Source organism: Ambystoma mexicanum, chromosome 7p, assembly GCF_040938575.1.
Source record: "Ambystoma mexicanum isolate Mex_15411 chromosome 7p, UKY_AmexF1_1, whole genome shotgun sequence".
Classification (NCBI taxonomy): domain Eukaryota; kingdom Metazoa; phylum Chordata; class Amphibia; order Caudata; family Ambystomatidae; genus Ambystoma; species Ambystoma mexicanum.
The window spans coordinates 663,042,298-663,066,030 of record NC_090939.1 but is presented as its reverse complement, the minus strand read 5'-3'; the positions used below and the strand labels follow the sequence as shown (position 1 = coordinate 663,066,030).

Below are 23,733 nucleotides of genomic sequence, written 5' to 3'. Positions count from 1 at the left end.
TAAAAGGGTCAGCATGATGAATACCAGAGGCCAAAGAACAGCTGGAGCCACATTTTCCTAGTTTAAATGAAAATGTAACACATTAAAATCGATATTGGTGACAAACTTTCCAGGAAAAAGCATACCTTGTCATTCCGTTCACACAAGAACTTCAGTCGTTGTGCCCTTTTGTGCATAAACACACCATCCAAGTGCCCAGTTTCCACTGATCGGATCTCTATGGCCTTTTCGCCCCAGCCCATGATCTGGTTTGATCGAATATAAGCTTAAAAAAACAAAATTAGCAAATTAAATGCAAAATATATACGGATTAACGGGTGCACACACAAGAAAACAACATCCACGGTGGAAAAACCCTACAGCAGGACAAATAAATACTTTGATAGTAATGAAAGTATTACACTTAACACCCACATTCTGAAGGGAAGATTTTAACATTCAAAGTTACTAAAATAAAAAAAATGATTTCTACTATCCACCCTTTTACATACACATGTGAAAGTGTTCTTAGTACCAGATTTGAAACCTGAATATTATATATTTCTGACAGGGAAACTTATTTCAGATCTAGCCACTAATCCTAAATGTACGTGAAATGACGGATGAAACCATACCTGTAGACACCAGTCTTTCATTCATGTATAAAACCTACTGAGCCCTACGCTCCTCTAACTCCTACTCTTTGACTGTCAAACATTTCTCCAAGCAGAGATCGGGGGATGGGGGCGCTGGTCTCTCTCCTCGGCTGGCGCCTCCCTTTGGGACCGGCCCTCTCAGACTTTGGACCTCCTTGAGTTGCAGAAAATGCTGAAAGCTCTGCTGTTCTCTACCTCTTTCCCTCTTGCCTTTCCCTGCTAATTGGCCCACTGCCGCTGTGTCCAGTGGCCTGATCCTCATGAACCTCACAGGATTGCAGGGCCTGCTTCCCAGTCCATACTTGCACCCCCCAACCCCCTGCTGAACTGCCCTTGCCGGCCACGCTTGGCAGCTCTACATCCCACCCTGGGGAGTCGCCTGCACTAGCACTTAGCTTGAGGTTCTCCTCCTTGGCTCCCCTTAGCACTGTCCTCCTGGGCCCTCCACTAGCACTGCCCACTCCTCTGCTCCCCCACTCCTACCTCCCCATCTCCTGCACCTCTCCTCATTGCACTTGCACGTATGAATGCCACAAGGCCTCGTAGGACCATTACTGTATTTAACGGTTGATGCCACAGTTATTTTTTCCCCTGTTCCCTTCCCATTTAGCCTTGTGGCGCTTTGAAACACATTTCTGTTGTATAAGGTGCCTAACAAATGCTCAATAAAATTAATACAAATAACCAGTAACAATTTTTGTAGGATGAAGGGACGGCACTCTAGAAAGTCAGATTCCAGGGAAAAGCGACTAAATTGGGCATATACTCTAATCATGCATGGTCTGTGCGCAGAAAGCGTGTAAACATGTGCATGCCTTTCAAACTTTGGTTGGCAATATAGATCACCACATGAATGCACTACAGGAATCGCACTACATTTCCTCCTCATAGGAGACATGGGTCTGACGGGGGAGCAGGAGAAAGGGGATGCAGGGAACCAGAAGGCTAATGGCATCATAGGCCAGTGTGTGCCTTCTGAATTAATCGCATTTAGTATCAATGCCTACCGCTAGGAAATAGGAATTGGATTTCTTTTGTTTACAACGTTTATTAACTTCTAGAAGGTTAAGGTTTAGCCAAAAGCATGTTGGCATGTGTATAACGCATACATTTCCTTTCTTGGGTACATTCAGGCAGTATGTAAAGTGTATCCCTGTTACAGTTGAACTCCAAAGCGCGCGCACACACAACGTATAATGGATTTGTGCAAAATTCATAGTCAGCTTCACTTTTACAGAAATCTGTAACTGCTAGTGTCACCCTTTGTTAACCATTTTCCGCTTAAATACAAGAGGGAAGATGAGACTTCGAAATCAGTGGTGACCTGTAGGAGAATATAAAGACTTTAGTATTTCTGTGCCCCCATCATGTTCCAAAGCATTGGTCTCAACACGTGTGAAAGGTTCCCTCCCAAAAATCACAATATTTGAAAGTCTAGTGAAGATCGTTAAATGCAAGCATTTCAAAATTTGGGATGGGGGTTTTATGGGACCCCGAACCTCTCCCCAACCCCTCGTGGGTTTTCTGGCATCTTTGACTTTGTGGTCAGAGGAGCTTCCACTGAAGTCCTCCTGCCACTGCAACCGTTTTACTATATTGTCCACAGGTAGCCTATTTGGCCCCTAGGACAGCCCACTGTGGCCATAGGGTGATTATATCTCCATACAATTGTGCTGTGTAGTAGGCTGGTGGCAGCTGTAATTTAGTTTTGGGCACACCACGATTGAAGTCCATTTTACAGTAATAGTAGCCCACTATGTTTGTGATACACAATGGGGAACTAATGTATGTAGTCTCAACACTTGTTTTGGGCGATCTTTATTTGGAGAAACCACAAAGCAGGCTTAAAATGGCTGTTGAGCAAACAAAGGCTCGTCTGTAGCCAAGCCCTGCATCCTCTTAGTGGTTTGCACTGGATTAGACTGGTCCCTTGAGCTAGACAGGTTAATACACCAATAGTGCAGGTGGACGCAGTGTTTGGCAGTGTTAATGGCCAGCTTGATTAGCTGGCCGACAAAACCTCAGTCTCCGACTTTTATGAGATTATAGGGCTGGTTTAGGCCTGCCCGACAGTGAATGTGCATATCTAAGGGAGACCTTGGGCAGTCCTCAAGTCTTATGGGATTCTGCTGGCTTACTTACCGGCATTTCTGGAGGATGGTCACCAGGCTGTGGTGCTGAATTTTTAGACCGAGGCTTAACAAACTAGCTAGGCCAGTGTCCTGAAACTCATCTCACTTATTTTTTGGCTGCTAGATGACGGCTGTTGCTCATCCTCCACCTGGTCTTCAATGGATGGGCTGGCTGTCCTGTGTTAAGACTGTTTCTGGGCTATTTTTTTCACATACTTCATCTTGTATCCTCCCTGTCGTAGCACATCAAGGTATGAAGCCACCATAGCCCAGAAGTAACAAGTTACTTACCTGTAACTGTTCTCCAGCATGGGTCTGGCATGGATTCACATGCTCATGAATATTCCCCATCGTCAGGCTGGGAATCCTCGGTAAAGAAAAAAGAAGTCAGTATCAGTTTTGTTTCTGATCTGTCTTTCATAGTAGTAACCAATCACTGGTCTCTGGGTCATACTGTCCCCAGCCAATGACTGCCCTCTCCATAAGCCCCGCCCCTGGCAGCCATCCTCAGATTTGGTAGCACTTAAAGTGGCAGTATGACCAAGTGAAGAGCCGCAGAGGGGTAGGAGGGAGGGTTCGCATGTGAATCGATTCCAGACCCATGCTGGAGAACAACAGTTACAGGTAAGTGACTTGTTCCTTCTCCAGCATGGGGTCTGGCATGGATTCACATGCTCATGAATACAAGAATACATAGCAGTACACACATGCACAACCACGGGAGGTGGCAAAGGCTCAACATTAAGCATCACATATACTCAACATTGGCATCTCTTACCTCCTCACCAGGCCCACCTTCAGGCGAACAGGTTGCGCAGCACTGCTTGGCCGACTCTGGACTCCTCCCTGGAATCCTGTTCGACGCAGTAGAATCTCGTGAAGGTGTGTGTCGACCTCCACGTAGCAGCCCTGCAGATATCCAGCAGGGGCACACCAGACAAGAACGCCGTGGTAGCAGCGATCGCTCTGGTCGAATGGGCTCTCAGATGGCCGGGCAACGGTCGGTTTGCCAACCAGTGACAGCGCATGATGCAGCCGGAGAGCCATCTTGAAATGGAAGCCTTCGAGAGGGCCTCCCCTTGGTTCACAGGTCCAAAGTTCACAAACAGCTGTGACGTTTTCCGAAAACTCTTTGTGCGGTCCACGTAGAACTTCAGCGCTCTAGCTACATCCAGCGAGTGCAAAGTCCTCTCGGCCGGCGACGAAGGCGACGGGAAGAAAACTGGCAACACCAAGGGCTCGTTGAGATGGAAGTCCGATGGCACCTTGGGCATAAAGGAGGGGTGCATCCTCAGCACCACCCTCGTCTCGTGAAAAGTCAAGTATGGAGGCTTGCAGGATAGGGCCTGGATCTCTCCCACTCGTCGCGCGGAGGTGATGGCCACAAGAAATGCTGTCTTCCACAACAGTAACTTCAACGGTGCCGAATGCAGAGGCTCGAATGGCGCCCCCATGAGCCTGGTCAGCACCACGTTGAGCTCCCACGCCGGGGCCGGAGCCTACACCGGCGGGAACGATCGGAACAGTCCGTTCATAAATTCCTTCACCAGGCGATGAGACCACAGGGATGACCGTCATGTAGTTCTGGTGTATCGGGAAATAGCTGCCAGGTGCATCTTGATGGAAGCATGCGCTAGTCCCGCCTTGGCCAGCGACAGTAGGTACGGTAGCACTTGAGGGGCCGTGATCCGTAGAGGGTTAATCTTCTGTGCACGGCACCAGACAGAGAACCTCTTCCACTTATGTCCGTAGCACTTGAGAGTTGAGGACGCCCTGGCCTTTGCTAGAACCTCTTTGCAGTCCGCCGGGATGTCGTACCCTCCAAACTCTAGTGCTGCAGGAGCCAGGCATTCAAGTTCAGCGACTCCGGGTCGTGATGAAGAATGGCGCCTCCTTCTCTGGAGAGAAGATCTGCGTCCGTTGAAAGTTTGACTGGTGGGGACGCTGACAAGCCCAGAAGGTCCGGGAACCAGATCTGTCTCGGCCACGCCGGTGCGATGAGGATCATCCTGCACCGGGACCTCTTGAGTTGGTTGATGAGTCGGAGCAGCAACTGAGGGAACGCATACAGGAATAGGCCGTCCCAAGGGAACGAGAAAGCATTGCCCATGCTCCTCAGCTGGGGAAACCTGCTGGCAAACCTCTGGCACTTGGAGTTTGTCGCTGTCGTGATCAGGTCGATCTGGGGTTTTCCCCTTCGCTGGAAGAGCGGATCCACTTGATCCTGGCGTAGTTCCCACTCGTGGCACGAGCACAACTCCCTGCTGAGTGAGTCGGCGATGGTGTTTTTTATCCCTGCTAGATGAAAGGGTACCAGAAACATCCCCTGGGCAACGGCCCAATGCCACAGCTCCTGGGCTTCCTTGGATAGGGCTGGGGATCTGGTTCCTCTCGGCTTCCGGATGTAGAACATCCTGGTGGTGTTGTCAGTGAAGATCACCACCACCTTACCCTTGAGGGACGGGAGGAACGACCCGAGGGCCCAGAACACTGCTCGGAGCTCCAGTATGTTAATGTGGAGCAGCCTCTCCTCCAGGAGCCAAAGGCCTCTCGCATGAAGATCTCTGGTGTGCGCTCCCCACCCCTCTAGGGAGGCATCCGTCGTCACCGTCACCTGGTGTGCTGGGGTCTGAAAGTCCATGCCCGCCGCGAGATGCGTGCCGGTGCCCCACCGCAGAATTGCTTGGCGGAAGACCTCATTGAGCGAGATCTTGTCCTCGAAACTGCCTGCCGTTTGCATCCAACGGGTGTTGAGGAACTCCTGTAGAGGACGCATCCGAAGCCTGCACAGGCACACCAGATAGATGCACGAGGACATCATCCGAGAAGGGACTTAATGGACCTCAACTTGGCCATGTCCGTGGCCAGCAGACGCTGCACCTTGCCCAGGGATGGCCTTCGTCCTTTTCTCTGACGGCGAGGCCAATCGCGCGATTCTGTAGCAAGCTTGGCTCCCAGAAACAGTGCGACCTGCGACGGAACCAGGTGGGATTTGGGGAAGTTGATGGAGAATCCCAGGTCCGTGAGCAGCCGGACGGTCTTCGCTGTGTGTTCGACGGCGAGTTCCCTTGTTCTTGCTCGGATGAGCCAATCGACCAGGTAGGGGCAGACGTGGATCTCCTGCAGGCACAGCCGCGCCACCACAGGTGCTAGACACTTGGTGAATACCCTGGGCGCCAACTTCAATCCGAATGGGAGGGCCTTGAAGTGGTATTGCTGTCCCTGGACTATGAATCTGAGGAACTTTCGGTGTCCTTTTAGAATGGGGATGTGCAAGTAAGCATCCTCCAAGTCCAGCGACGATAGGAAGTCGTCCTCCTCCAGCTGTCCCAGCACGTGCTGGAGGGTGACCATCCTGAACTTTTGCGCCTTCATGTATTTAACCGCTGCAGGTCCAGGATGGGGCGCCAACCGCCTGTCTTCTTTTTGACGAGGAAGTACCTTGAGTATACTCCGGAGCCTCTTCGGCACAAGCTCGATGGCACCTTCCTTGAGCATCGCCCTTACTTCTAACAGTAGTTGAGGGATGTGATTTTCCTTCCTGGCCACTGAGGAATGCGGGGGCACTTTTAGAAATTCGAGACTGTGCCCGTGGGCCAGGGCATCCAGCACTCAACAGGCGGTGGAGTTGGACTCCCACACGCTGACGAACTTCACCAGCCGTCCTCCCACCGGGGTGCTCAGGTGGGGGCCCGATGCTACAGCCAGTTCAGTCCTGCTTGGAGGCGGCCTTGCCACCTTGGCGACGAGACCCCCCCCCCTGACTTGCTGCATCCTCTGTAGGCCTCCTGGGATGAGGAGCGGGCTGCCTGGCGGTACGTCGAGGAGCCGCCGGATCCCTTGGAGGCACCTTGTCTGCCTCTGGCGTTCCGAAAGGGCGGCCGTCGTTGCTGCAACACTCCCAAGGCCCGAGCCGCCTGTGTTGGTCTTGATGGCCTGAAGTGATTCATCCACTGTTTTCCCAAACAGATTGTTCCCGTCGAAGGGCATGTCCAAAACTCTGGTTTGAAAGTCCTGGCGGAAATCCCCGGCGACAAAGGCAAACACTGTTGCCCAACTGGCGGAATACGGTGTCAGCGATATCCGTGGCCACCGTTATGGCGTGGTCCGACGCCACCTCACCTTCCTGTAGGATCTCCAGGGCCTCCAACCTCTTGTCGTCCGGTAGGAAGTCCAACAGGGGAGCAACCTTGTACCACAGCTCCCTGTCGTAGCGGGCCACAACCGCTAGGGTGTTGGCCGCCTTAATTGTCGCCGCAGACGAGATGACTCATCCCATGGCGTCCAGCTTCTTTCCCTCGCCATCCGGTGGGGAGGTCGAAGTTGAAGATGACGCCCCAGCTGCCTTCTTTGCCGCCGCCGAGACAACCAAATTCGGGGTTGGCTGTGCCCTACGGCACAAAGGGGCGGAATCGGGGACCCGGCACCACTTCTCTTAACGGTCCCTCTTGGCAGGCGTGGTGGACGGGTTCTTCAGGAGAGCAAGTCCCTCCTCTCAGATGTCGTCAATCAGTGGTACCGCGAGGACAGTCTTCCTCTTGGCCTTGCGCCGCTGATAGTGGAAACCTTCCTTCTGTTCCTCCGGGCAGAGCTGAAAAAGCTCGGATGCCTTGGCAATCATGGCGTGGAAGGAGCCAATTTCGTAGGGCGGGGAGGCCCCAAGGAGTGGTGATGGAAGGCCCATTCCGTCGTCATCATCCGTCCCCGTCGTGGCCGTATCCGTTCCTGTGTCATCCCTAGGCTCAGGGGAAGGAGGTGAAGGCTGAGCGGGCCGCGAGGGCTGGAACGGTGGGGGGGATGGGGGAGGAACTCTCCTCTGCTTGTTTGGAGGGCTTCCTGACGGGCCCGGTTCCGTCGGGTCGTCCGTTGGGGTGAGGGGCAATCTCGTCCATCTCTGTGCATAAGGTTTGGATTGCCATCGAAATGGCCACTGAGTTGTCCTGAGGCTCGGGCACTGGCTGCGGCGGGTGTGACGGTTGCTCCTCCTCCACGGGAGTCTCGTCGGCGCCACTGTCGCTCTCTTCGTCCGCCTCCTCGGGGTTACCCCCCGTGGGACCGGATCTCCTCGAACCTCTTGTTGAGGACCTTCACAACTTCAACCAGCTCCTCCTCAGAGGCTGTATCTGTGTCCGTGACGGCCACCGTCCCCCCCCCCCTTTTTCTACCAGGGTCTTCACAGGGGTCTGATCGATGGGCTGAAAAGAGGATTCCCTCCGTGGTGGCAGGGAAACTCTGGGCCCTGAGGTCGCCTCCACTGGGTTAGCCTCCACAGGCTTCGCCAGGGCCGCCGCAACTCCCTCAAAAGAGGCCTTCACTGGGTGGATCAAGGCCTTCACCACCTTGGGCGCGCTCGAGGCCTTCCCTTGGGGGAGGGGTCACCGTCTCGCTCCCCCTCGGTTGATCCCTTCGAGATAGGCCAGGGCCTCTCCAGAAGCTTAGGATTTTCTCTTGCCCGAGCCAGAGCATTGGCTCATGGTTGATGGCGTCGGTGAGAGTGCGCCCTGCCTGGCAGCCAAGGAGCCCGACCCTTCGGCGCTCCCGGTGCCCACGGACTCGCGTTGCTTTGCCTTCTGTTGGGCCCCCGTCGCCAGGGCGCCCTCACAGGACTTAGACCGCTCTGACTTCTTCTCACCTGCTGAGCCATTCTTCAGCCAGCTGGCAAGGTGGGTCCGACGATCCCTCAGTCCGTTCCGACAGGTTCTTGCAAAATGCACAGTCCTTTTCCACGTGCGTCTTGTCTTCGTGAAGGCAATAGAGATCTCGAATGCTCATCTTCCTTGAAAACATTCTGTAATCCACATCCAGGGCAGTTCCTAAACAGCTTGAATCCGGGTGTCGAGCTTCCCTTGTCCTGGGCCATGTCCACAAGGTAGGCCTCAGATCTTCTGGAATCCTCCAAGAAGCGGAAGTAGAAACGGTGGAGCTTGAGGCTCGATTGACCAAAAAAATTAGATAAAACTCTGAAAAAACGCAAAACGCAGTAAAAGCTCGAGAGCTATAGCACGAGGACTCCCAACACTTGAACGTGCGGTACAAATCTGAGGATGGCTGCCAGGGGCGGGGCTTAGGGAGAGGGCAGTCATTGGCTGGGGGCAGTATGACCTAGAGACCAGTGATTGGTTACTACTAAGAAAGACAGATCAGAAATGAAACTGATACTGATTTTTATTTCTTTACCGAGGATTCCCAGCCTGACGGGGAATATTCATGAGCATGTGAATCCATGCCAGACCCCATGCTGGAGAAACCATCCTAGTCTGCTTGGTCGGGTTCATATGCTTTCTTGCTGCCTTCTCTTTTGTTGCTTCTGCTCCTGGCTGAAGAGTCATCCTACTGGGAAGGCATTCATTTGGGTCGGCAATGGCCCGGGGTTCAACTCCCTAGGTACCGGATCCTTCAACAATGCCATGGAAGAAGCCCTTCTATTTATGGGGTTGTTTCACTGTTCGAGTCAAGTCCTCAAACTGGCACTGTGAGCATTTACTCCTGGGTTGGTGGGCAATTTGTTGGATTTCCTTTCAGGTGGTCTCGGGGTTAGTTGGTGATGGGGTTCTGCTCGTCACACACTATTGCAGTTTGTCATTGACTTATATTGGCCGAAATCCTTTTTTGCTTCCCTTCTTCCTGCAGTATCTGGGTCTCGAACCTAGATCTGGAACTCTTGCAGAATGTCTCCTCTGGTGCTTCCTAGTGTGGGCTTCTGTATTTTCTGCACATGTGGGGTACAACAGACTTACCTGCCTTTTCACATCACTATAGCTGTGCCTATTTGATGTGCCCAGTTTATTCCTATGAGCAACATTTACCAATTCTACAAACTCTTTTAAAGTGACTTCGGAATTTACTTACCTGAACACCAACACTTCTCCTGCGTCCATGGAGTTTTGTACCAACAGATGAATTGTAGCTTCTACCACTGATTTGCCATGCATTTGAAGATAACCATTACATTTCCGACTACTGAACATCACAAAGTTACTTTGCATCACTTTACTTTTGGATCTAACTTCGAATTGTGAAATGAGACCGTATGGTATTTAGAGGCAAATTCTAGCCTGTGTTTTGGTGGCCTTGTGGTGCCTGTTGGCTAAGTGTCAGCTACTTTTCCCTCCTAGGTGCTAGATTTAGGGAGGGCTATACATTTGTATCATTCATTCTCCTATGTACTAGACGTGTGGCGAATTGTTGGGACTAATGTGTTGGCATTCTGTGTCCCGATCATGATTAGGTATATGTGCTTTACTTTCGATTATGGTTCTCTTTCTCCACACTCCATATTCTTAAATGTATTGGGCCTACACTCATGTAGCAGGCATATATTTATCTTGGAAGTGGTCCGGATCTCCCATGATCCTTTACTGTGTTTATACATACACTATTATATTGTCTGTTTAACAAAACATACCTTTCACCTTATAGATACTTGCTATATCATTTCATAATAAACGTCGCATTTTTCAGTATATCTGTGTGGTGTATTCTCTAGGGGAAAATTACTGAAAATAATTGTACTTCACTACCAACTTACACTTGAGCTAAGCAGGTCTGCTTTGCCATAACTACTGTAGGCCCATCTTTCAGATGAAAATCCACGCCTTGCCTTAAGTTTAGATGGCTTACAAATCTCCTTAACAATCACAAAAATGACTGACGTTCAAAACACAACAACCACTCCCCTCTAGCGTTACGCGTTGCATACATACCAACTGATGTTGGCATCTCTCCCCACTGCAGAACCACATCTTTGGTGATCCTCCCATAGGTGTTGACATAAACCCCTTCGTCCTCGTAACAGACTAGCAACTCCATGCCATCTGTATTGGGGAGGATGATGATTGCGTGGGGTTGGATGCTGCTCTGTATCTAGAAAAGGCAAAAGAAAACACTCAGATGTTGCCAGCCATATTTTCCCAAAGCAGGAGTGGGTAAGAACCCATTTATCAGAATATTTTTGCACGCATAATATTCCAATCAATCTCCTCCCTGGATGATGCAATGATGGGGTAATTAGGTTAGTTTGTCACAAACTGTTGAGTTGATGGCTTATGATGTATGTTAGGCAAGATTGTATGTAGTAACCCTGTGGGAGACTACACCAGCCTTGTCCTCTTGGCAATAGGTAACCAACTATTGGTATAAGTCTGTACTACACAAGTTGATAGAGTGACTGAGCAGCCAGACTTGTCTCAAGAGGGGTAAATGTGAACTGTAGAGGTGCAACACTGAGATTCACAGTTACAAGTATTCAAATAACACGTATACTGAAGGTTTTCAAGTAAAACAATTATTTAACGGTTGGTTTTAAATGAGCATTCTCTAGAAAGGTCAACAAGTAACAATACACTTCACAAGACTTCTTCAGATTTAAGTTAAGTAGATACCCCTTTGGGATGTCACACACACACTTCCTACACCAGGAGGTGACTTCAATTACTAGGACACTGTGGATATGTATATATCACTTTTGACACTTGATGCAATACTGAGGCTGTGGAAAAGGTTAGGAAAAAAGGTGAACAGGTTCTCAAAACATGTGACTACTTTGCAATCTTTCCAATGAAGTCTAGGTCAGACCTTTGCCAGCAACACAAGTAACTTCTGCACCATCTATGAGGGACAGTTAAAACCAAAGTCAATGGGTCAGAAGAGTCTGTAGGGAGCCAGGGCAGCCAAAGTCAATTGAACGTCGTCTCGGGGAGCAGATAGCACAAACGTCTTGCACAATGTTATTAGAGTTTGTAGCAAAAAGAATCACTGTAGGACCACAAGCTGTAAGGCTTGTGAAAAGTAAACATGCGAGCAACTCTGCAACGGGCAGCTACTGCAAGTCTCCAGTGTGAACAAGCAAGCTACAGACAAAAGAGGCAAGTACCCCCTTCTGTCAAGACAGTACCTTAGGTTGGAAGAAGATGATTCAGCTGGCTTCTGTTCAGGTTGCAGTCCTGCAGTTCCTGGGCCTCAGTCGTGGACACAAGAGGGAGGACATCTGGAGGACTCCTGAACTGCAGTTTGCATTGCAGCAAGGCTTCACCTGGCAAACCAACGGTCCAGGAGGGTGCAGCACGCTTCTCTGTTTCTTTCTTTCTTTGGATGTTTCGTCCAGTAGTCGACTGCCTTCTATTCAAGAGACCTCCGCTTTTATGCAGGTTTCTTCCATTCATGCACAGCCTAGCGGTCACTCACACAGCAGGGTGGCTGTCCTCCAAGGACAGTCAGCCAGCTAATCATGACTGGGTCCATTCAGGTAACCAAGGAGATTAAGGACAGGGAGTTTCAGGCAACCCCCTCGCTTCCTGCCCTGCCAGACACAGGAGCTGGATTTCAGCACAGAAACCCACCAAAGGCAAAACGAACAAAAGGGTTAAACCTGGTTTTGCGCACAGAGTAAAACCCAAGAAAGGCCTCACAAGCAAGAAATGGTGAAAAAAAGACTGGGGTAATTTTTACAAAAATGGGCATCCATGGGTGCAATACTGCAGCTGAGGATTCAGCCTGCAGTAAAAACGCATAATGGTAGGAAAATTAAACCACGGCCACCAGCCATTAAAAGTAGTGAGGGTAACAAAGAAATCTCACATGAGTAAGTAGGAAAAGGGGCTACTAAGTAACCCCCCCACCCAGTGCTTCCACATAAGATGGGTGTATTGGACTACATAGGAAAAACAGGCAAGTAAAGTCAATTTCATTTTACTACTCTTGGGAACAGCAGTTTACCCAAGAGAAGGTATTTAAACCTTGAGAAATCCAAAGCACTTCTTTGTGACATTGCAATGAAGGAGCTGCGTGTCACAATACAAAAAAGGTGATTACTGGAGTTTGTCAGACTCCAAAACCAAAAGAGAAACAGAGTCCAAATCATAACAAAAATATGAGAGTGAGAAAAATCTCACTCACTCCACGATAAAAATTAAATGTCCTAAAGTCCAGAAAAAGAGCTAGGGGTCTCCAAGGTTGAAGGGAATTAGCACAGAATTGAGAATTCTCCCTAGCACTGCATTATGCCAGTTATGAAGTAGGAACTTGTTACGAGAGAATAGCAACATTTGGCAGCTGCAAAATGATGAAGCAAAAACAAAGTACTTGGAATTGTTGACAGACAATATAAGACAGACAATATAAGAACTCGTTTTCAATTAATTATAAAAATAGACTTCCAATTTGGCCAATTAGTAGATTGTTTGGGACATTTTTCTTTTTGCAGATTTCCAGCCAATGATTTAAAAGGACCCCTAGCAGTGTAATGGCAGTGAAGATGCTGGCAACAGGTAAGATCTACATGTAGCTTTATTGAATATAGGAAATATGCATGGGCAACAGCCCCCCCTCCCCCCAACCTCCTACCATCCCCAAGAGCTTTCTGGATACTTCTCTTTCTCCTGCTCCAACCGCTAGGCTTGGAACCCCTTCAGCTTCCAGAAGCTGAACATCTGCTGGCATTTTACTCAAAAGAACCATACCTCACAGAGCTGACAATATGGCTTTAACAGGTTCACCTATAACACACCTACCCTCCCAAACATGTGACTGAAAGAACTATACCCACTTCCCTTGTGCATGTCTTCCTTGGCATTCCCTTGTTTCATACTTTCCATCTTCGGTGACCACAGCATCCTCAAAATACTCCCAACACCTTTTGCAGCCACCAAACGCTATTAACCTCTTAAAGAACTATGCCACACTTTTTCACACACACCAGTTCTCCTTTATTAAACTCCTCCCTTCAGGTTTCCTTCAGTAAAGCATACATTTTCTTCATCCCTTGTGCTTTACTCCTCAACGCTTCCTTAAGGCACTGCTTGTCCCACTCCACAAAGTGAGCTCACTCCAATCACAGGGGGCACACTGCAGTATGAGGTTTCCATCTCTGCAACACTTTGAAAGGAACTAATCCCATGGTGGCATGCATGGCCAACCTGTAGGAACATATTCTCTTCTATTTGGCCACGGCCTAACTGTGGTCCGCACGGATTGCCATCCAGTCTGCCTGCATGAGGGTATGTTCCATTTTTCTACTACCCCACTACTTCGTTCTTTCCCCATCACACCATCCAGGCTCCTCAGTATGTCAAGAGCAACATTCTCCCATGGTAAACTGGGCAGTTCCAAAAGTTCCCAACCGCTGGACACAGTTCTTCAAACCTTTATCAGACTTATCACAAATTACATTTTTCACCATTTCTTTCACTTCAATGTCCACCTTCAACCACTAATTATTTCCCCCAATCTTTACTTTGGTCTGTCATGGCTATATGTCTTGTGTCCCACCTCCAGTATCCTTTTGCGTACCCCTACTGGGGGGATACTACCATGCCATCTTTAAACGGGTACCCATTGTCCAAACGTAATCTGACCTTGTAGAATTGCCTCAAGGTTTCGCCCACAACAGATTCTCTCCAACCCTGATCGACACACCCCACTACTTCATTCAAAACATTATCTTGTCTCAACGCTTCCTCGCAGTCGTTCTTGCAGATTATGCCTCCACACACCTGAAACACCCGTTTGTTGTTGTCATGCCACTGCTCTTCCCAGTCTTGTTCTTGTCCCTCCAAGCCTGCACAGGATAAGAAATCTGCTACAACATGCTCCTACCCTGGCACATTCTAATTGAGAAATCATGCCCCTGCAACTAGGTGGCCCACCACATTATTCTGCACAAGACCCCTTGTAGCCCTCTAGTCACAAACACCCCCACAAAAGGTTTGCGATCAGTATGAATTAGAAACTCAACCCACAAGAATCCACAAACTTTGACGACAGCCCACACTACCCCAAGAGCCTCCTTCTCAATGACAGAATTTAAGTTCCACACTTCCCAAAGATTCAGCTCGACCACATCCACGATGTGGGGGATCTTGCCATCCTCCTCTTACTTGACCTCTTGGCGGCCTTTGGTTCGATTGACCACGGGATCCTATGAAGCCACCTCACTGCCACCTTTAACCTATCCACCAAAGCGGCTAATTGAATCAAGTCCTTCCTGACTGGACGATCCTCCAGGGTCTTTGCGGGGGCCAAAGCAGCTGACCCCATCCCAGTCTCCTATGGTGTCCCACAAGGATCTGGTCTCTCACTTACACAGTACAACATGTACACCACAACTCTGACTATTGGACAGCCTAAACATCCCCTACACAAACTTTGTAGACGATACGCAGGTTCTCTTCAAACTCACTGGAAATCACAAACTTGATATGGCCAATATTAACCACATTTACAGCATCATCCAGGCCTGGATGGCTACTCACCATCTCTGCCTGAACATTGACAAGACAGAGCTCCTCATTGTTGGCTCTCCACACTACCTCAAACACCTAGACCCCGCCTTTGCCTCTTTCTGCACCGATGCAAACATCACCCCTGTATCAACCCATGATAAAACACTGGGAGTATCTCGGCCCAGAGCTAAACATGTCAAGGCGGTTGCCTCGTCTGCGGCCTATTCAAGGAAACTCAACCTCTTCAGGAAATTCCTTACCACCAGCAACTGCCTCACCCTATCCTAGGCCATCAGAAGTAAATTGGATTACTGCAATGCCATCCTTGCAGGAATCTCTAAAAATAAAAAAATAACCAACAAATTACAACTGATCCAAAATAACACCCTCAGGTCGAAGCACAGTGGCTGCCAGTTAAGGCGCGTATTAAGTTCAAAATCCTGTCCATCAATTATTGCTGCTTTCACAACACTACTCCCGTACCTCACCCATCAAGAATGCCCAAACTACGCAGCTTGCGCTCCTCCTCACCAATTACCCCCAGATACAACTGGTGGATCTAGCTTCGCAATCATTGCCCCCTCCCCCCCTTCCCCACCCTTTGGCACTCCCTACCACCCTGCATCCAAGATAAACCCTCTTACCTAATCTTTTGAATAAAAAGTAAAAACCGCATGGTTTAATATTCCTGAACAGACTGGACGGCCTCACCAGATAGGTGTACCCGTTGTCAAAAATGAAAGACTGCACCAGAATTGTACTGCCTGTAACAAAAAAAACCCGTTAAACTTTGCTACCAGTATTGTAACCTCCCTAGTGCTGCGATACCTCCAGGTCTGGGCGCTACCAACAAATGAAATGACATACATTACTCACCGTAATCTTAATACAAAATAAAGCTCTCGACAGATGCACCACTACTGCATCTACCCAGTTTTGCTTTTGTAGAAGTATGGCCCCCACACCTATCTCGCTCTCATCAGCAATGATCCACGTCTCTCAGTGCGCATCAAAATGGGCCAGGGCAGTGGCATTTGCGATAGTCTTCTTGAAATCCTCAAACTCTTCCTCACAATCTTTCGCCCATTGGAAGTCCCATCATTTCTTTCACAGTTGAAGCATATTCCTACACCTCTTCACAAAGTGATTGACAATTTAAGCAAAGTATTCCACCATTCCTAGGAAGGACATGAACACCTGCGAGTCTTTAGGACTGTCAAGATTCACCATGGCTGCAACTAGGTTTCACTTAGGGTCTACGCCAGCTATGCTCAACTTCCAACCCAAAAACACAATAGACAAAAACATGAAATTACACTTCTCCCTCCGTAAAATCAACCCTACCTACATTTCCAATTCACTTGCCAATCTCTGATCTTTCTCAGTTTTCCACGTGACCAGTATGCCATCTTGAAAACAATTTCCTATCAGTCCTTAAACAGGGTGTGCACTACCAGACCTACCAGAGGTGCTTCATCCCATATAAGACTTTGGCCCATTGACTTTGGCTTAGCCTATTGTATTGAATGACTCTTTCTGGGGGGATCCAAAAGTATTTGCCTGCTTAAGAATATTTGTGATCTCTTGTTTGTTCTAAATAATCTTTTCCTTTGACATCTTCCTCCATGACTCTAAATGCAACAGTGATATATTAATGTCCCCAGCACCCTAGCAATTGAAGTCACCTGAAGGTGTTGGTAGTGTCTGTGGGCCATCTCAAAAGGGCATCTACTGATATAGGGTTATTAAGCGTGTGTATTTCATGAAGTGTATTTGAGTGTTACTATTATATTGCTCCCTTCTGAAGAAGGCTTATTCCAACTAACTGATAAATTAATAATTGTTTATTCAAGAAACCTTGTGTGTAAGAGATTATTTGAATACTTGTAACTATAAATATCTGTGCAACTCCACTACAGCTCACATTGACCCCTCTTGAGATAAGCCTGGCTGCTCAACACGCTACCAAACCTGTGTAGTACAAGCTTATATGAAAGGTTGTGTTTCCTATACCTGTAGCCAGAGTTGTTTGTAGTGTTCCCAGAGGGTACGGCATGCAAACGTTGCCCAACACTGAGCATAACACAAAGTAGCCTTAGGACACTGTGTGTAGTAACTGCCTTCCTGGGAACCATGCTGAAGAAAAGTGCTCGGCATGCAAACCTTTTTCATACTAAAGCCTTGAAAGCGTGCAGGGTCAAACGCTTGGCTGTTTATTCTATGCAGGCCAAAGCGAGCGCAGGGTCACCACCTCGAAATAGGTCAAGGAGTCCATTAACTTGGATGACATCAGCCCAAAACATTCACTGGTAGAGGTTCGGAAAAGAAAATCCTTGCAGACAGCCCTCAGCTACTAACGGTTCGCTTCCGGATGGTTTACTGCTCAGCCTATGTTACGCTGCGAGAGCTTTGAAAAACAGTGTGAAAAGTCCTTGCTCACTACCTAGTTTGGCCTCTCAGAACACACAGGACTGGTTCTGATAATCCCTCCCAACATTGATCTATCATTATAAAAGTAAGTGTGTATCACTGCTAGGTTGAATATTTAGATAAAGGGGTCCAACATGCATTTGAGTCTTGTTCACACAGTAGCAAAAAATAAATGACTCTTCCTAAATCAGGGTTAAGCAAATACAGTTTTTGGAGTTGGAACTAGACTGACAGCTGGACAAATTGATTACACAGGGCAACACCAGCATTCACATTAACACGAGTGGAATGTTCATGTTTTGATGAGGAGTTTTGTACTTTAATCTTTTATTATGCACATAATAAAAGATTAAAGTACAAAACACATCATCCAAACATGAAAATTCCAGTCTTGTTAAAGATAAATGCTGGCATTGCTCTGTGGAGTCAAATTTGTCCAGCAGTGAGTCTAGTTCCCTGCCCCAGTACAGCATTTACTTTAATTCTATTTTGGAGATGATTGACTTTAAAAGACCTAAAAAAAATACATTCTGAGAAAAATATGGAGTTTATTCCTGGCTTTTGTACATTTGAGGTTTCATCAGTTGTGGATGAATTGTTCATGTACAATACCCAAGCCAATAACCAAGCATATACAGAAAGAATATGAAACGTGTACGTTATTTCTCCAAACAGAAACAAAAAATCATGTTATGCTCTTACATGTGTTGGCAGATAAATATCATACACGGCTCCAGAGTCCACATCCACTGCATGGAAGCCAGCACAAGAACCATAGATCACCTTCAGCCTCTGGCCTTCTTCCACTGTAAGATCCACCAGAAGAGGCCTGTGCAACAACTCTCCAAATGACTGCAAGACAAAGAGAAACCAGAATGAGCTTGGTCTGAACACCAAGTACACATTTCAGTACACAATGCTTTCACAAACTTGAAGAAAGAATATGCACGATATGGACTTGCTTAACGATGAAGTGAACTAACAGACTGATGACTGGGCCTTGCATTCCAAAATAAATGTTCAATTTACACCCGAAATTCCACTGCAATTTCAAAGAGGAAGATCTTAATGTAAAGGGCAGCCAAAGAGGCACACTGATTTTGCTTTGGACTGTGCAAAGCTCACATTTACTGAGTCAAGCCTGTCCATTATTGATGGAAAATCCCAGCCATCTGAATCATGGCTAAGGAAATATTCTGTGTACTTAACCATACATAGCTTCAGGCTAGCTCAGATCCACTCAAGCAAAATTGGCTCATCTTTTCTTTTACCAATAAGGTACCCAGCAGCAATGCACCCTTGCTTCGAACCAGGGACTAGTAGAGAAGTTGTTTTACTGCTTTGTTAGTCTCATTCTGCAAAATGTCCAGCATATCTGCTAGCACTTTAGTTTTTTCAGATCTTTTTGTAGCGCGAGGTCCTTTTATACTTTACTTGGCCTTTTCTCTTTGAAGACTCCGATTCTTGGGACATTACTGGTCAGTCTAACGCTGGGAGTACAGGGAGAAGCTAGCCTTCATGATCTACTTTTTTGGTGTAGCAATACTACCTGTAAGGAAGGCATGGTAGCAAACCGTAAAACAGACACAAGTGATCACAATTCAAGGGTGTTCATTGAACTTTCAAGTGCATTGGTAAAACGATCTAATCCCAAATCTAAAGATGGGAGCAAGCTACGAGCATCAAAAAATAACTCAATCCTAGTTGAGTCTGTCAAAATAAAGGGACCTATACTAAGAAACCTATTGCCAATCCTTACCTCTGAATATAAATAGTCTGGGAAACAATGTTATGCAAAAGAAAAGTGTTCAAGAAATGACAGGTCAGGATATCTGAGCCATTGGCTCTCCTTCCCCACGTTTTCAGCGTGGGACAAGGTGCCACACTCGAGCTTAGCACACTCTCTGGTTTCTTTAGAACAAGAATGCAGTTCAAAATCTCAGCATCAGGGCCTTCTGTGCCAAAGTATCTTTGCCATTCAAAGTCTCTTATTTCAGAGGGTCCGATGCGACGAACATTAAAGTTCCTTTCTTCTTAGGATTTCACAGGTACACAATTTCTCAGGTGATTCACCTCGGGTCCCCCTCCACCGTGCTCAGACCCACCTTAACACAAAACCTTCAATTAGTCTCCCTCTGCCGGGCTCGGACCAACTTATCTACTTTCCAAACTTTCTTTACTTTATCAAAATCAAAGACTTTCGACTGTCTGCAGGATCTTTGCTTGACTCGTCGCAGGACCACTTATATTCACAACTCTTCATAGACATAACTCATTCATCTTTCACTTCTGTCACTTCTCAGCTGGATACCTTACAGAGACCTTCGATTGAGCACCCACAGGGTGCCAGACTACTCTGTCAAAGGTATTGAACCTTGGTTTCAAAGTTCAATTGCTCATCAGCAGTTCAAGTTCACTTGCCTCCTTTATCACACATGTTTTAACAATGTTTGCCATACTATGTTGCTGCTTGCAACCTTGGCTTCAACACAGACCGGTCTTGTATCGGTCTCCCCAACTCACCGGCTGTGTTGATTTCACAGACGCTCCTTTGTTCTTGGATCCAAGGACAGTACCACAGTGGCTGGTGATTCTCCCCGCCTGGATTAGTGATGCAGGAAAGCCTGGGTCTCTTGGACACACAATGCAGGATTTTTCATCCTGTTTTCCCGGTCTTATGCTTTTTATTAAGAATTTTGGAAAGCAACGGTTGTTTGTCGAAAAGGTCAAGGGAACCTCCCTCCTTGTGATCCCCTTCGTTTTTGCAGTCTTTCGTCTCTCATTCAGCTGCCGTCTCGAAACTGTTTCCACGCGTGATTTACCTTGCTCAGAATGTGCTGTCATACTTCGCTTTTATCCGTGTGGGGAAGCATAATGGGAGTCAAGTGCGAGATGTCAGTAATTGCCGGACCTCACTTGACCATTGCATTGGGACACGTCAGGTATACTGCTCGGGTGTTCGTCTGTTTTCTCTCATAGGGGGCTGTCCATGAGAAAGTGTTTGTATTGTAAAAGGGGTTGGGGGTAGAGTTTCTAAATATCCTACCTGGTAGGATGGGGTAAAGGTGTTAAATAGAAGGGGATACCAAGTCTCACCATCCAGCATCCACTCCCGGAAGACCCCATTACCCAGTTGATCCTCCCACACTGGTCCACCCCCTGGGACTGTATCCAAAAGTGATGGCAGTGTCCTGGCTGGGTGAGACACCTTCTGGTTTCTCACATACCCTACTTAAGAGTAGGAATGCAGGGGAAACCGATTATCCTTTGTTTTACTGTAAGTGGATTTTACACTTCTACAGTGCGCTCCAACCAAAAAAGTTGGCAGTGTAACCAGATTGATATTACTTTGCACCATTATTTTTACAGCAAAGTTGCCATTTGGCAATTACAGCTAAAATGGCTTCCCCTTTGTTTAAGTACTCTCTGCAAGTTCGCGAAAGGCAGTGGAGTGCGTGGAATTAGTGAGGACAGGTTTAGGGTGTACAAACCATAATCCAGATCCTCAACTTGACTGGCGTGTTGAGTGTCTGAGCTCGTTAACCAAGACCAGATATCCCCTCAGATTGAATGATGCATACTCCCCAATAGATGGGTTTGGGTCACCTCCAGCCCAGGGAGAGAGACAATGAACTGGAGCGGGCACCGCTATTACTTCTTGTTTCTTCAAAAATCGTTTCCAGATACTGCTGTATTTTGGGGTGCAGCCCACTAAATCATGCTACCATGCGTCAGCAGGACAAGAGTGAACTGTGTGAGAAAAAGACCTAGGCAAACTTGCCTGCGGTGTGGGCCGCACCGCCTTAAATCCCAATTGGGTTTCAAAAAGAGTTCAGTGCTCTGTTAGTCAACATTAATGAGTCGTTGATTCTTGAGTTTGGTGGTTTATTTAAAGTGCCAGTAAGCAATCATTTTTGTGATGGGCAACATTACCCAAAAATGGCCAATGCATTTCGGACTCAACAGTCCTTCATCGGGGCCTATCTAATCAAGATTTTTTTGCCAAACATAAGACATAAGTGTCAGTTAAATCAATCGTGCAAAAGCCAGCATAGTCCAAAATTAACCACGTTATAACACATAAAATGAAAAATCAACAGGGTCCCACATACACAGAAACAAAGAAAAACAGAAAAACAGAAGAGAGTCAGCAAAATAATACATAAACATTTTCACATAAACATTGTGTTGTGCATATTCACATTTGACACTGTTTCATGCGATTTTCTGTTATGCCAGTACCTAAATGTCCATTCAATGTTAGAAATACTGATACACCTTGTGTGTTAAATGCTCTACTAACAAGTAATGGCTGTCCTGTGGTATCTAATATTGATTAAACCAGTCAGATTTAGAATTCCCGTTGACCCACTCAAAACGAGTGCTTATGCTCATATTACTGTGTTTAGAATACATGCGTGATGATAAAGTGCCTATATTGTGAACAGATCAAAATTGCTGACCTTTGTTGGCTTATCCAAACTCAAAAAGCTTTTAGTTCAATGAGCGGCGCAGCCGTTCCAGAGCACGTACACAAGTCAGCCTGTATCAAAAAATTACATAAAATCGAGTGTGCCGTCAATCCGTTTGTATCTGCTTTTATACTCTAAACCTTTCTGCAACGTGGATAAGCTAGTCTACCATTTAGAGCTTACCTTGTGTTTAGTGCTGCAGCGCGGTAGACGTGCCTCGCTGAGTCATGATACTCTGTCAAATCACTACCTAAGTAACCACTAAGCTGAGGCTTAGGTTACTATGGTGATGCCTCCTCCAAGATGGAGTCCTGTCTATGTAAAAGACGCCATCTTGCTTGGGGCTAATTCTAACTGTAAACAAGTGGATGCTGCATGCGATTGGACTATTGTGACATGCTGCAGACATAATGTCTGGCAAACAGTAAAAATGATGATTATGTTTACTATATTGGTACCCTTAATTATATTGAAAAATCAAGAAATAAACAAATAAAATTTACATGATAATGAAATTGCTGCAACATGATAAAATAGTCATATAAACATGTGAAAAAACACATTATATAAAGAAACATTACAGAAACACACAACTAATTAGTAAGTCAGCTTGTGCTGATCAGATGTCGGAATATCGTCCGTAGGGAATGTTCTCAACCTCACTTCTGCATGCAGTATGTGCTGGTCCTGCTTGTTCAATCACTAATACCATGGTGTCTACTTATAGAAAACAGTTCAAATCCAATTCATTGTTCATTCCCCTGGGTGATAAACTGTCCAGCCGATCTATCCAGTACGCCTCTCTTTGTTGACCTCTTCTTCGCGGATCGATGCCTGGTTGCTGGTTGCTTAGTAATTCCAATATTGCTGGACTCATTTGGATTCTTACCAGTCCTCCTGATTGAGGGGGAAACTTTTACCACACTCATTCTTTTACTCTTCCTTTGCGATCCTTTTTCAACCCTTTTTGTTGCATCTTTTTGGAGTCATGCTTTCCTCCAACTTTTAAGGCATCTACAATTTTTATTGCATCACTTTCTGTGCAGTGTTGCCTTGAGCTGCCCTTTCACTTTTCGATGCAATAACAGACGTTACCAATGATGGGGGATACCTTTTACCCTACCTACACTTTGCTTTTGTGTGATAGTGCTGAGGGGACACATTGTATCGCTTTTCTCACTTCTCCTGTAACTTTCTAGTTACAGTGACAAGTCTGAGTGGCTAGTGGCAGTGTGCGATTTTCTACTGATTTTGTGAAACTTACCTCGCGGGCTGTATTCACCATTGATCTAAAATGGTACCAGTATTCTTTTTTCACCAACTCACGACTTATCCTGTCTTGATCCTTTTTCTGCCGACCTGGGTGAGGGCAGTGCTGCTCACTCTGGTCTTTGACAGGCTCTGATAGGGAAGCCCACCAAGTGGCGCAGGTGTGTCTGGGAGGACAGGAAGCTGGGAGTACACACACTTCTCAGGTATTTGTCCTCCAGTGTGTCTGCTTGGATCCAGTTCTGACTGGGTGCTTAGCTGTCCCCTTAGGACAGCCACCACCTGAAGTTTAAATGTAGAATGCATGTTGAGTGGCTGTGCTCCTGTATATAAAGGCGAGGGTCTTGATGCAGAAGACAGTCAACCACTGGAAGATACATTCCAAAGCAGAAGAAAAAAAAAAAGGAAGACACCTGCAGCCACCTCCAGCGACTGCCAAAGTAGACTGAGCTCTAGCCTTTTCTGCTGTGTGACAGGGAAGAATCAGACTAGATAAATACCTCCCTTGCAATTGGTGGGCCTAACCAGTTTCGAGACAAGCTAGTTTGAGCCATCCCACGGCGAGCTGCGACATTAA

The 23,733-nt window shown here is 47.0% G+C and overlaps 1 protein-coding gene across 4 annotated transcripts in view; it reads right to left on the bottom strand.

Annotated features, from left to right (window-relative positions):
* The window catches only part of MAP4K4 (mitogen-activated protein kinase kinase kinase kinase 4), a 917,846-nt gene that overhangs the window by 5,390 nt on the left and 888,723 nt on the right, over nucleotides 1-23,733 (bottom strand). For all 4 annotated transcript variants that reach the window (XM_069636727.1, XM_069636728.1, XM_069636729.1 and 1 more), the window contains 3 exons: nucleotides 18,118-18,267; nucleotides 10,471-10,630; nucleotides 126-265 (listed from right to left, as the gene is read on the bottom strand). In XM_069636727.1, the coding sequence (XP_069492828.1) occupies nucleotides 126-265; nucleotides 10,471-10,630; nucleotides 18,118-18,267 (450 nt within the window). The remainder of the gene's footprint in view (nucleotides 1-125; nucleotides 266-10,470; nucleotides 10,631-18,117; nucleotides 18,268-23,733) is intronic.